At 36.8% G+C, this 14,337-nt stretch overlaps 3 protein-coding genes across 3 annotated transcripts; all 3 read left to right on the forward strand.

Moving 5' to 3' along the window:
- The first annotated feature begins 1,579 nt into the window (after positions 1-1,579).
- On the forward strand, positions 1,580-4,798 carry LOC122360072 (tumor necrosis factor receptor superfamily member 22-like). Its single transcript, XM_043260394.1, has 5 exons — positions 1,580-1,695; positions 2,026-2,114; positions 2,276-2,375; positions 2,472-2,600; positions 2,724-4,798. Exons 2-5 carry the CDS (start codon positions 2,055-2,057, stop codon positions 2,888-2,890), a joined length of 456 nt encoding a protein of 151 aa, XP_043116329.1. The 5' UTR covers positions 1,580-1,695; positions 2,026-2,054; the 3' UTR covers positions 2,891-4,798.
- A 4,079-nt stretch (positions 4,799-8,877) lies between these two features.
- On the forward strand, positions 8,878-10,391 carry LOC122360754 (tumor necrosis factor receptor superfamily member 22-like). The gene is made up of 4 exons (XM_043261600.1): positions 8,878-8,962; positions 9,124-9,223; positions 9,320-9,448; positions 9,582-10,391. Exons 1-4 carry the CDS (start codon positions 8,903-8,905, stop codon positions 9,836-9,838), a joined length of 546 nt encoding a protein of 181 aa, XP_043117535.1. The 5' UTR covers positions 8,878-8,902; the 3' UTR covers positions 9,839-10,391.
- Positions 10,392-13,428: 3,037 nt separating this feature from the next.
- tmem238a (transmembrane protein 238a) lies at positions 13,429-14,231 on the forward strand. The gene is made up of 2 exons (XM_043261272.1): positions 13,429-13,586; positions 13,859-14,231. The coding sequence occupies exon 2, from the start codon at positions 13,872-13,874 to the stop codon at positions 14,199-14,201; it is 330 nt and encodes a 109-aa protein (XP_043117207.1). The 5' UTR covers positions 13,429-13,586; positions 13,859-13,871; the 3' UTR covers positions 14,202-14,231.
- Positions 14,232-14,337: the final 106 nt, after the last annotated feature.

Raw genomic sequence — 14,337 nt, forward strand, 5'->3', positions numbered from 1 at the left:
AAAAACACACGTACCACACGTTTGTCATTTGTAACGTGTATCTAAAATATTCTCTGTCAGATTTGAAATGCAATATTCATTTCAGGGAATAAAGAATGAATAGAACGAATACCTGTGCTATTTTTAGGATGTCTGGAGGTTGTAGTTATTCCGGATGACGCATTCTGACGTTATAATTCAGATCTAGTAATTATAGTAATTTTGCATGGTCATAGTAAATAAACTGAGACAAAAGTTACTAAGTCAAACCGCCTAAAGAGCGTAGGCTGAGTTTCTTTCCATTTGTCATCTTTAATAGATAACCTTTTAGTTTTCTTACGTTACTATATGACTATATGAGAAAGGTCACTCTTCGAAAAGGTACAAAAAGAGTGCAGGTTTAACGATTACTATTATTTTTCTTTTAGTTCTTTCGCTCAAACAAAAAGTCCAGTATGAATATGCAAAAGAGACAGTGAGCAGTGCGATTAAACAGCGTAGTTCAGAAACATTTACAATAAGGAGATGCTATTGTGTGTAAAAGTATTTTTCCGGAAAAAAGAGGTCGTAATCATTTGCTCACTTTCATTTTATTGTCCCTTTAACTCAACTCTGTTACGTAAAAAATAAAGTCAGTGAATATTAAAATGATATTTAAATGATAAACATTATGTTCACGCCATCGCATCTATCCTTGATACCCATTTAGTTTGTGTAGCACCATTCACAATGCACACTGTTTCAAAGCAGCTTTACGGAAATTCATTCTTTTATTGCTTATAATAATGCTTTATAGTGCCAAGCACTATGAAAATAACCCTATCTGATGTTGAGTAAAGGAAAAAAACATCTATGTGAGTGAATATATGTTACCATATTGACTGAACAGTTAAATAAAGATAAAGGTCAATCCAAAAAGGATGCAGGTACATGTGATTCATCCATCTTTATCAGTGAAGATCTCAATCATTTTCGTTATGAATCTTCATAAAAGGTTAAACAAAAAGTGACTTCTGAGCAAGGAAGTTGTGTGGTATCGCTTAGAGATTAACTTCCGTTTAAAGTCTGTTTCCTGGAAAACGTCACGTTTGGTTTATGGCTTGTTCAGTACATTCCCTCTGAGCTGACATTTATAGCTTTTTGGGAATCTCAGCAGAAATTTCAGAAATTTCAGTTACAGTGCCTGACCATCGTTAGGATAAAATTAAATAAAAATTGAATTTCTATACATCTTTTTATTAATTGAATGACTGGTATTTAATAATTCATCAGTAGTTCATATCAGTGGAACAGAGATTTAAATGTAATATTCTTTATTCTGCAACAATGTTGTACAATATTAAATCTCACAAGGGTTTAAAAAGAAATATTTTTGATGTGTCATGACTGTGTTTTCCTTTATACGCAATTCAAGTCAGAAAACTACTCGTTTAATTGAATGTTTAAATTACTAGAGTTTAGACAGAAATTCCTCTTTAAGGAGTAAAGGCTATTAATTTCTTCACTACTCATGACTAAGTCTAACCGGATCAGTTTAATGTTTTGGTATTGCGACATGTAACAGTCCCTGTTTATTTGTGTAGTAGTGTAGTAAAAGGATGACTAATACTGTGGTCTTAAATAAGAACGTGTGAGGACTGCCATTCCATTCATTCTTTCAGTTTGTTGGAAACACAGTCACAGAAGAGACTCTACATTAGATCCTGGAAGACAGAGGTAACTTGATCTTGATCACTTAATGTGATCACGTGATTTCTTTTTATCAATTCTGTGGTTTTACAAATGTATTAATATTATATTGAGATACAGTTATATACATATAACACACAAAATGTAACATTTAAATATATATATATATATATATATATATATATATATATATATATATATATATATAAATTCTAGATATACGTTTTCAACATTTGTATGTATCTTTTGTATCTTAATCTGTATCCATCAATCTACCTATGAAGCAAAAAGTACTTTATTCTTTAAAGATTTCAGTTATCTACTAAAAAATACTATTAAATATTCTTCTTTTTCCAGAAGGGCTGATTGAACAGATTATAAGAACTATGTTTTACATCCAAGGACAGCGTATTTGGAAACTCCTGCTGTGTATTTTGTTATTATTGGTGAGTGCATCAGGATTGTTTTATGAATTACACAACAGATATTTGCCAGATGTTTTGTGGTTGAACTACAGTATCAAGGGTTAGCCCAGTCATGACATCATCCAGCTGAACAAAACCAAGCCTTAAATTCAACTTTATGAACCGTTTCACTTTTAACACAGATCGTAGGCGTTGTGACGCAGCGCAGCGTCAGCGGCCGAAGTGATTGTCTTACAAATGAATACTGGAGGGACGGGCTCTGCTGTGACAAATGTGCTCCAGGTACACCGACATGTTCAAGTAATGACTCTGAAATAACAGCTTTTCAGCTAAATAGAGCCTGTTTAATCTCTTCATCTGTCATGTGTGTTTCTTCAGGGTATAAGTTGATAAGAAAATGCTCTAGTGACATGCCATCTCAATGTGAGAAATGTTCGAATGGGACATACCTAGAAAATATGAACTACTTCCCAAACTGCTTCAGATGTGAGAAATGCACCAAACGAAGTATGATACGGTTTCATTTCTGATTTCTGTAATGCACTTTTAAAAATGCATACTGTACATATTTTGCTTTTGGTTTTGTTTAGATGTTCACTCTTTTTTTTTCTTCGACTGCTCCTCTGACAGATTCGGTGACGATTGCACCATGTACAGCCCAAAAAAACGCAGTTTGTGGATGTCAGGCTGGATACCGCAAAAAGTTCTTTGATAGTATTACGTGGGAGTGTGTGCCCTTGAAAAAAAAAGAGAGGAACCACGTTCTCGCTCCCAAGTCGTCACATGACTGTGTTTAGATTTCAAGACACGGCACGTTTACACTTGTCAACATCCAAGCGGATTCTGTATCTGGATTATGTGATCGGATTCTGCTCCGGATGAGCTGCTGTCGACCACCCATACAAACGGCTACAGAGTTTTAGCCACATCTCTTTTTCTTCCACATTGTGTTTTATGTCCCACACAGCTTATGAACTCAGAGTAATCAAGGGAAGCTCAAGCTGCCGATGCGGAGGAGGCTGCAGTTCAAATCCACGGCAAACCAGTAAAATCCTTCAAAGCAAGTGCAAGTCAGCAATAGATACCATAACCGTTTAAAAAACGAAAACTAAACTTTACAAGTTAAAGTATGCAAATGTAGCCGGTTTATTTGTATGTATTATAATATACAAAAAACAGTTATAACAGAAATGCTTTACAAAAGCAAATTAGGCTGCTGTGCACACTGTCACATGCTTGGACTGTTTGTTGCTTTTTCATGTCCCATGTGCTCTGTGTGCCCTAATTTCTGCCCTCTGTCCCTTATTGTGTTCAGGTGCTCAACATCCAGGTACAGGCCGCATATTAATGCCAAGTCTAAACGCAGTCATATTGCCGATTGGTCAGAACCTTTGGCTTTACCTTTAGCGTCAAATTTTGTATTTTTACAGATTTTGTAAAATCATATTTTTCCCTTAAGTTCCTATTTAAACTGCAATCTGGGGGTGATCACATAGATGACCAATTAGGACTGGACAACACGGATGGTGTGATAATGAATATTACAAAAAAATATGTTATTTGAAAACCAACCAAATGTGTCATATTTAACAGCATTTTATCATTTTTTTATTCATCGTTATGTATTTTAAATGTATTTATTTTTGGAAGTGCGCTTGCCAGGTTCAAGTTTTACTCTACATCTTTGTTTTCTGCTTATCAGATAATTAACAATATTGTTTCTTTGTCACCCCTGAATAAGGTCAGATCACAGTATCAATAGAAATGCAGTATCAATACACAGTATCCTGTATCCAGTCCAAACCTTTGTGGCTTTCATACGTTTATTTAACACTTGTGGAAACACGATGTGCTTACATGACTACATTATATGAAACTTCATATGTAATATATATCTTTTAGGCCTACAATTAATTTTATATAAATACCGTCAATACAAGGTTAGAGAGACAATTTACTTTAACATGACCTATATTGTAAGTAATGGTGACTACTCTGACTACTTTAATCATTTCCATAAGTGCAAACCTTAATATTTATTCATACTGTATAATTCTATTCTAGGGAACTGTGTGCTTCTGTGGGTTAAAAAAAGAAATGATTGATTGAGTCAGTGTGGAAGAACTTGACTGGTCTGCAGACAGCATAATGAGTCAGAGAGTCACAATGCTATCCGGACATCTCTGGTTTGACCTTAAGACAAGTCCTTGAGACAAAAACTCATCACCAAACATCACTGACACATATGGGTGCAGTCATTGGAGACACTTCCAAAGCTGTTGCAACAGAGATGATAATACAATTAGTAAGCACAAATTATGTTTCCCCAACCACATCTTTCCATCCAATCTTTGGGTGTCTCAACAGGTTCAGGTTTTGGATAGCTCTGTCCCATTATGAATACAGATCAACCAGCGTACAGACAGCAAATCTAAATCTCTTATTAGACCTGTCAGTGAGCCAACCAGTTCAAATTTAATCGAACACAAGAAGTTGACTGTGACGATGGCAATACAAATAATCAGGTAGTGAAACTATACTTTCTCTTACCTGATCAGATGTATCCCGGACGAGCCCCCAAGAACTGTAGGAAATTATGAAATAGTGCGTGCACTTCAGTCTGCACCGCAGCAGGTCCCCTCTGTCTGTATCGCTGGTGGATGTGTACCCTTGGTTCAGCGCGCTGGAAGCACAGCCCGATAAAACCACACGAGTGAAATCAATCTGGTTTATTCAAACAAATGCTCAAAAACATCAAGTCTGTCTTCAGCTTATATACATCGGAAAAAATAGGAGTGCACCCAAAAGGAGGAGCTTGGTCCCCAAGCCATAACATAGGAAAACATATACATATATGGTAATATTGGTTAAACTTGTTCTAACAGCTCAGCAAAACCAAATAGCCAACAAGAGGGAAAAACAGTGGGAGTGAGAACCTTGTGAAAGCAAGATACATTGTCACCTTGAGGTGGTAGAAGGGCCAGTTGCTATCTAGCCAAAACAGCTCTCTGTACGCACAAGGCATCTCCGTCGGATTTAGGTCAGAGTTCATACACACACACATAGTAGAGAAGGCATAATGTTCCTTCAGGAAGTGCCTTTTTCTGTTCATAAATGTTAAGGTTTGCACTCAAGGAAATTGCTGAAGTAGTCAGATCTATTCATCGAAACTGGGGTGAATGTATATGAATGGAAAATATGATAATGTCTAACCTCTGAACAAACTCAAGGCTGTAAGCTGCCTCTTCTTGATACTGGAGGTTGAAATTGTAGAATGAGGCAAACGGTGCTGCAAGACCAGAGATAAAGTTGGGCTGTGCTTCTTCACACACAGCCTGACCTTCTGTGCTGAACATCCACCGCTGGCTGTTTAGAAATTAAAAAAATTATAATTAATTCATTAATTAAAAGAGGAACTGTGGGCTCTATGTGGTATTATTTAGTGGCCCATACATATTTCTGCACAACCGTTAAAAAGAACTCTGAGATACTGTAATATATTTACATTTATAACAAGCAATTTCCTAATTAATGGAATAGTCTCCCTGGTGAAATGGAGGTAGAGCTGAAATTAGTTACATCAGGACTTCATAATGGCACGCATGTGCCCTGCTCTCTCCAAAGTCCCGACTAACAAGGGGATAAGGACGGTCTTCAAAATCTGGAAAATGCCCATATGCCATAAGCATACACTTGAAATATATGACAAGTGTTGCATGGGATTATTCTCAGATAACTGCTAACTGCTCAATAGAAGTCTTGGCCTTCTTTTTGTGATCCCTCAATATATGAGCCTTGAAAGCAGTGTGCTTTTTTAATTTTCTGGAGCAATCAGGAACACCGCATTCGAAATCGGTATTAGGAACATGACTGTGGATTTTTGTGTGCCGACAAAATGATAACGCTGATTCAAAAGAACCATCACAGAACTGACAGCACTTACGTTAACACTGGATCTTCCTTCATCAGATTATTTATGTTGAAATGAAAAAAGAAAAATCCAAAGCACGTCGGTGTCTGTGTAACATTACCTCTTGTATGTGCCAATGAATGAGATTTTTTGCAGATCACTTTGTATTATTTGTTATTTATTTATTAAAACGTGAACCAACTTTTCAAGCAGAATCGAACGCCTAGATGAATTTATAAAGTCCTATTTTAGATTTTATAACATTAAAAGATCTAGATAGTTTGGTTAAGTGGTTTTACAAGAAAGACAAGGTAAATGTGTCTGTATCACGTGTAAAACGAAAATGAAACTCCAAAGAAAATGAGATTATTCAGTTGGCCAACGATTTCACAGTCTTCTCACCGTCGTCTATTTTCTGCTGCGTCATACAACAGCTATAGTTTAAAAAGTAACGAAGTACAGAAAAACTTGACGATGCAACCTTTTTCACTTTCAAATTTTACATTGTAAGTTTAGGGTAAGGGGCTGGGTTTACGTGCTCATAAACGTTTAAATAATGTAATGACAGTATCCTCACCCAATATATAATTTAATAATGATGATAACATTGGCAGTATCTTGTGTTGGCGTATTGAGGATGAAAAGCTGCAGGTACATGTGATTCATCCATCTTTATCAGTGAAGATCTCATTGAAACAATCATTTTCATTATGAATCTTCATAAAAGGATGAACTACATTTATCTGGATTTAGTTCAAAATAAATGAGTATTTTCTTCAAACTATCAACCTTGACAAAAAGTGACTTCTGAGCAAGGAAGTTGTGTGGTATCGCTTAGAGATTAACTTCCGTTTAAAGTCTGTTTCCTGGAAAACGTCACGTTTGGTTTATGGCTTGTTCAGTACATTCCCTCTGAGCTGACATTTATAGCTTTTTGGAAATCTCAGCAGAAACTACTTGTTTCATTGAATGTTTAAATTACTAGACAGATATATCAGTTTAATGTTTTGGTATTGCGACATGTAATAGTCCCTGTTTATTTGTGTAGTAGTGTAGTAAAAGGATGACTAATACTTCTTAAATAAGAACATGTGAGGACTGCCATTCCATTCATTCTTTCAGTTTGTTGGAAACAGGCCAACCTCAATATGTTATCAATTCTGTGGCTTTATAAATATACTAATATTATATTGAGATACAGTTATATACACAATGTAACATTTAAACATACACACACACAGAGTGCAGAATTATTAGGCAAGTAGTATTTGAGGGTTAATTTTATTATTGAACAACCACCATGTTCTCAATGAACCCAAAAAAAAACTCAATATCAAAGCTGAATATTTTTGGAAGTAGTTTTTAATTTTAGGAGGATATCTGTGTGTGCGCAGGTGGCCATTACTGTGCATAATTATTAGGCAACTTAAAACATATATACCCATTTCAATTATTTTCAGTGAAACCAATATAACATCTCAACATTCACAAATATACATTTCTGACATTCAAAGATAAAACCAAAACAAATCAGTGACCAATATGGTCACCTTTCTTTGCAAGGACACTCAAAAGCCTGCCATCCATGGATTCTATCAGTGTTTTGATCTGTTCACCATCAACATTGCGTGCAGCAGCAACCACAGCCTCCCAGACACTGTTCAGAGAGGTGTACCGTTTTCCCTCCTAAATCTCACATTTCATGATGGACCACAGGTTCTCTAAGGGGTTCAGATCAGGTGAACAAGGAGGCAAAGTCATTAGTTTTTCTTCTTTCAGACCCTTTCTTGCCAGCCATGCTGTGGAGTACTTGGATGCGTGTGATGGAGCATTGTCCTGCATGAAAATCATGTTTTCCTTGAAGGATGCAGACTTCCTGTACCACTGCTTGAAGAAGGTGTCTTCCAGAAAGTGGCAGTAGGACTGGGAGTTGAGATTGACTCCATCCTCAACCCGAAAAGACCCCACAAGCTCATCTTTGATACCAGCCCAAACCAGTACTCCACCTCCACCTTGCTGGCGTCTGGACTGGTGGTGCTGCCCTTCACCGATCCAGCCACGGGCCCATCAAGACTCACTTTCATTTCATCAGTCCATAAAACCATAGAAAAATCAGTCTTGAGATATTTCTTGGCCCAGTCTTGATGTTTCAGCTTGTGTGTCTTGTTCAGTTGTGGTCATTTTTCAGCCTTTCTTACCTTGGCCATGTCTCTGAGTATTGCACACCTTGTGCTTTTGGGCACTCCAGTGATGTTGCAGCTCTGAAATATGGCAAAATCTTGGCAGCTGCACGCTTGACTTTTCTCAGTTCACGGGCAGTTATTTTGCGCCTTGGTTTTTTCACACGCTTCTTGCGACCCTGTTGACTATTTTGAACGAAACGCTTGATTGTTCAATGATCACATATCAGAAGCTTGGCAATTTTAAGAGTGCTGCATCCCTCTGCAAGATATCTCACTATTTTTGACTCTTTTGACCCATTTTGCCAAATGAAAGGAAGTTGCCTAATAATTATGCACACCTGATATAGGGTGTTGATGTCATTAGACCACACCCCTTCTCATTACTGAGATGCACATCACCTAATATGCTTAATTGGTAGTAGGCTTTCGAGCCTATACAGCTTGGAGTAAGACAACATGCATAAAGAGGACGATGTGGTCATTTGCTTAATAATTCTGCACTCCCTGTATATATATATATATATATTATATATATATAAAATTCTATATATACGTTTTCAACATTTGTATGTATAATCTTAATCTGTATCTATCAATGTACCTATGAAGCAAATTAAAAAAGTACTTTATTCTTTAAAGATTTCAGTTATCTACTAAAAATACTATTAAATATTCTTCTTTTTCCAGAAGGGCTGATTGAACAGATTATAAGAACTATGTTTCACATCCAAGGACAGCGTATTTGGAAACTCCTGCTGTGTATTTTGTTATTATTGGTGAGTGCATCAGGATTGTTTCATGAATTACACAACAGATATTTGCCAGATGTTTTGTGGTTGAACTACAGTATCAAGGGTTAGCCCAGTCATGACATCATCCAGCTGAACAAAACCAAGCCTTAAATTCAACTTTATGAACCGTTTCACTTTTAACACAGATCGTAGGCGTTGTGACGCAGCGCAGCGTCAGCGGCCGAAGTGATTGTCTTACAAATGAATACTGGAGGGACGGGCTCTGCTGTGACAAATGTGCTCCAGGTACACCGACATGTTCAAGTAATGACTCTGAAATAACAGCTTTTCAGCTAAATAGAGCCTGTTTAATCTCTTCATCTGTCATGTGTGTTTCTTCAGGGTATAAGTTCATAAGAAAATGCTCTAGTGACATGCCATCTCAATGTGAGAAATGTTCGAATGGGACATACCTAGAAAATATGAACTACTTCCCAAACTGCTTCAGATGTGAGAAATGCACCAAACGAAGTATGATACGGTTTCATTACTGATTTCATGATTTCTGTAATGCACTTTTAAATATGCATACTGTACATATTTTGCTTTTGGTTTTGTTTAGATGTTCACTCTTTTTTTTTTTCTCCGACTGCTCCTCTGACAGATTCGGTGATGATTGCACCATGTACAGCCCAAAAAAACGCAGTTTGTGGATGTCAGGCTGGATACCGCAAAAAGTTCTTTGATAGTATTACGTGGGAGTGTGTGCCCTTGAAAAGAAATTTTATTTTAAATAAATGTAGACTTACAAGAGCCAATAGCATTTCAAAACAGCGAGACGTGATATTGGTAACCCAAGCTTCTTTAAGTTGCGCGTGCCGCTGCTTTCCAAGAACTCTGACCTGTGAAATCACATCATGAGAATGCCAGTTTGTCCTCAGCGTGACCTTCAACAAGTGACATATGTCTGGCCAAAATGGAGGAGGCGCTAATTTTGTTTTATGTTTACTTTTTGTTTCATTTTGCAACTTCTATTGTTCACATATTGTGTACTAAGGGAAACGTGGTTCGTGGTGTCATATCCTGCATACCCAAATTGGAGTGTGACCATAACTTGAGGCTTCTTCCGGTGGAGTTTTTTTGAATTAGCGCACGGACACTGCAGCAAACAGGAAGAGCTTTACAGCAGACGGAGACGGTGATAGCGTCTATTATTCTCACAAATCAATCATTTTGCCTTGGAAGACTTGGAATATTAGTCCTTTTTGAATAAACATAGTTGTATCTGCCTGTTAAATCGTTTTTTGACAAATGGTAGGATTAGGGGAAGGGGTCGGGTTACGTGCTTATAAATGTGCAAATAATGTAATAAATATAACTGTTGTGACTCTTTACAATAAGAAGCAATACCTCAACACATGCAACAATGGCAGTATCATTACCCAATATAAAAATGAACATAATTTTATAATGACGATAAAATTGGCAGTATCTTGTGTTGGCATATTGTCGCCAAAGGGTCCATATTTGATGAGTAAGGAGTAAGAATGTGTTGCAAAGACAGAAAAGCATAAGTTAGCCTGGAAGGTTAGCCTGAAGAATGGGCAAAATAACACAGATCTACCTCCAGCGTGAACAAATATCTCTGACAAAAATACCTCTGAGTCACAATATAATAATGTTAGTAGAATATTTAAAAATAAACATTTACTGGACTGAAGAAAAAAACAGATTTTAGGATTATTAGGAAGAACAATCATCTGTTGGACCGGTTTAATATCACATGACTTTACCTTTGTCCTTCAGGATCTAATGTAGAGTTGCTCCTAAATGACTTTTTCATTGAAACTGAAAGAACAAATGGAATGGAAGACTTTACCGGTTCTTGACTGAAACAACTGTATTATTTTTATTCACTCCCTTTAAAAAATATGTATTAAATATGATAAAGACCATTGGTTTGTATTTAACCCATTGTATTGCATTTCATTTTTAAAAAGTGATCACTGATGTTTACATGCATTTTTGTAAGTCTGCTATAGTCTAATCTCTCTGGTACGGAGTCGCCATGGCAACGATTAATTTCCACTCATTTCCATGTGACCCTGGACCACAAAACCAGTCATAAGGGTCACTTAAAAAAACCTGAGATTTATAGAGCTGAATAAATAAGCTTTCAATTCATGCATAGTTTGCTTTTTTTTTTAGAAAATCACATTCATAGTGCTTAGCAATGCATATTACTAACCAAAAAAGAACCTTTGATATATTTACTGTATGAAATTGGCTTAATATTTTCACAGAAAATGATTTTTACTTAATATCCTAATGATTTTTGGTATAAAGAAAAATAGATAATTTTGCTTCAAAAAATTTTGGCTACCATAATTATGTTAATTTATTGATTAATCTTCTATGCACAGCACATTGGTCAACAGTTGTTTTTAATAGTGCTTTATAAATAAAGTGATAATGACATTAGCGCATAACCTGTGATAATCAAGGTTTTGTGGTCCAGCGTCACAGATATGGGAATTAACAGCGAAGGCCTTAGTTGCCCTTTGTGCTCCAGAAATTAACCTCTTTTCTTCTAAACATCTCTTTTGCAGCATTTTTAAATAAATCTGATATTTTTATTGACAATTTAACTTATCTAAGTTTTACCGTGAATGTAGAAAATATCATTGTTTTCATATGGCAATGCTGTACTACTACTAAAAAAATTAGTATGTTGTCATATGGCAGTACTGTACCACAGTGGAATTGAAGTAGTGTATTTTTTCCCACAAACATATCCCATTATCTATATTCATACAGATAAAATAGTTCCTGAAATCCTCACAAGCATGAGATTGAACAGCAATACTTTCGTAACCTTGGTTCCTTGCAATACTGGAATAAGTACTGCGTCTGCCCTTCTCCTCCTAACTGAAGCCTTATTTAATCATGCAATGAAACTGTGAATTAATCATGGAGTGAATTAATGAAATGGATGGGGCCTCCGGCTATGAGCCTTTGCTCTTTTTGCTCAGCAGAGGTTTTCATCTTGCAGCTCTGCCATGCAGGCCATTTTTGCACAGTCTCTTTCTTATGGTGGCGTCATGAACACTGAACACTCTTGGCCTGCAGTTCTTTGGATGTTGCTGTGGGGTCTCCGTTTGTGGATAACGGCTCTAACTGTGGTTCGCTGGAGTCCCAAAGCTTTAACAAATGGCTTTATAACCTTTTCCAGACTGATAGATCTCAATTACTTTCTTTCTCACTTGCTTTTGAATTTCTTTGAATTCCAACATGTGTCGCTTTTGAGGGTCTTTTAGTTTTACTTCACTTTGTCAGGCAGGTTCCACAGGTCTGGGTGTGGATAGAGAAACTAAACTCAGCGTGTGATAAACCACAGTTAAGTTATGTTTTAACAAGATGAGTGAGCCAAAATTCCTCCACAGTGCTGTAAAAGACTCATTGCAATCATCGCCGAAGTTAGATTTAGGGGGCAAACATAATAAATGAATGAATAAAGAATACTAAATAATATTATGATAAATGATAAATAATCAAATGGTAAAATGATTAAATAATAAATCATATGAATGACTAATGATTATAAAATGATTATAGAAATAAAAGATTGTAAATTAATTTATAAAAACATAACACACACAATTCCCACGTGAAGATCTAAGGTTCCTTCAGTAGAATCAATATGATTGGAGTTATTTATTTATTTAAAGTGTTTATTGTAGTATAGTTGTATGAATACAGCAATGTTTTACAGAAAGGACAATAATAAGAGTACAGCGGTAGCTCTTTCGTGTGGTAAGAGTGAGGATGAGTTAGCCAACAATGACCATTAAATAATAGGGGTCTATTTTTGTTCTGGGTATATAATTCTAGCAATTTCTAAAATAAATAAGCATTTTACAAAAAGACAATTATTTAGAGACAAACTAGCCTACTTTTAGGCTATATTTTCATTATGATGCATCTTTGCCATTTCATACCACGGATCTCATTACAATTTGCATATTTTTGCTTAGACTGAACATCTAAATAAGATTGAGGTGTTTTTTTTTATATTATATAATATTATAATAATTATAATATTATAGTATGACACACCTGAGAAGGAAAGACATCTCAATTGTATTATTTCATAGGCTTGCATCAGGCTATGCAATACATTTAAATAGGCTTTACATGTAAACTTTTTAAAAAGGGACTTTTTTCAGGAACATGATACATTTCCTGAACAATACAACTCATTCCTCAAACAACAGCCTAGCCTCTTGGAAACCAAAACTTGATTCACACACCCGTGAATGAATGAGCTTTCTGTCAGTCAATTCTCGTACAATTACGTTACTGGTTTTGGTTTTAGTCTTAAGAAGCGTCAGCTGGTTTGCAGGAAATCTCTAAAAGTGTTTATCCTGACATTAAAACCGCCGTCACGTCTTCCCTTTCGCGGCTTGTTGAGATTTTGGGGAAACGTAGGAACGCGTGACGTTTGGAGAGGCACGTCATGTGACCCCCACCTGCGTGACGTCACCGCTAGTTTGCGGCGCAGGTGGCGAATCCCGGAAAACACAAACGACAAAAAAAATGTATGTCATCTAAATGAAAGAAGAGTCTTTCTTCGCATTTTGGCGAAAATATATAATCTCCGTGATAAATGGTAAGCAAAGTGTGTTTTCTTTGTCCGCAGTGCTCGATTATTGATAAAGCAAAACTGGCGAAACAGGTTTTAAAGCATTTTTTAACCAAAATATCCTGTTTTTTTTAACCGTACTTTACTTTAAAAGACTATATAGTAGTCTATATAAAGACTACATGTTGCTGTAAAATATTTGCGTACAGGCGGATTAGTAAAATCAAATCTGCTCCTACTAAAACTGTGATTCTTATAGTTTTGAGTGTCATCCTTCATTGTTTCCCTCCTCACGGCAGACGAGCGTTCAGCATGTCTACCCCTGACTGCGTTGGTCTGGCCCGCTGTAAGTTTGTCCTGGTGTTTGCGGTCCTTATGGATGTTTTCGGGGTGTCTGCTCTTCTGGTCGGCGTCTTCGTCCCTCTTGAGATCGGGGATCGCGACTTTGGGGATCTGTTGGTGTACTCGGGAGCTCTGCTGGTGTTGCTGTCTATGGGGGGCTGGATCATGTGGTACAGTGGAAATATTGAGGGTTTGATATCAGGGAACGAGCTTCCACACAAGCGCAACGCCGTGGACCGCTTCGTTCGCACCCTGAGCCGCCGCATGAGGAAACCCCACCGGGGCCACAGCACGCCCTGACCCCTGACCCCTCGGCACACACAAAGAGCATAAAAAAAACTAACCAGGCCAGTTGGAAAATAGATAAGGCAAGGATGAAGGCTGACTGATACAGTATGATTGTTACAATGTGGTGTTTGCTACTAGTACTGTGGTG

Source organism: Puntigrus tetrazona, chromosome 16, assembly GCF_018831695.1.
Source record: "Puntigrus tetrazona isolate hp1 chromosome 16, ASM1883169v1, whole genome shotgun sequence".
NCBI lineage: Eukaryota > Metazoa > Chordata > Actinopteri > Cypriniformes > Cyprinidae > Puntigrus > Puntigrus tetrazona.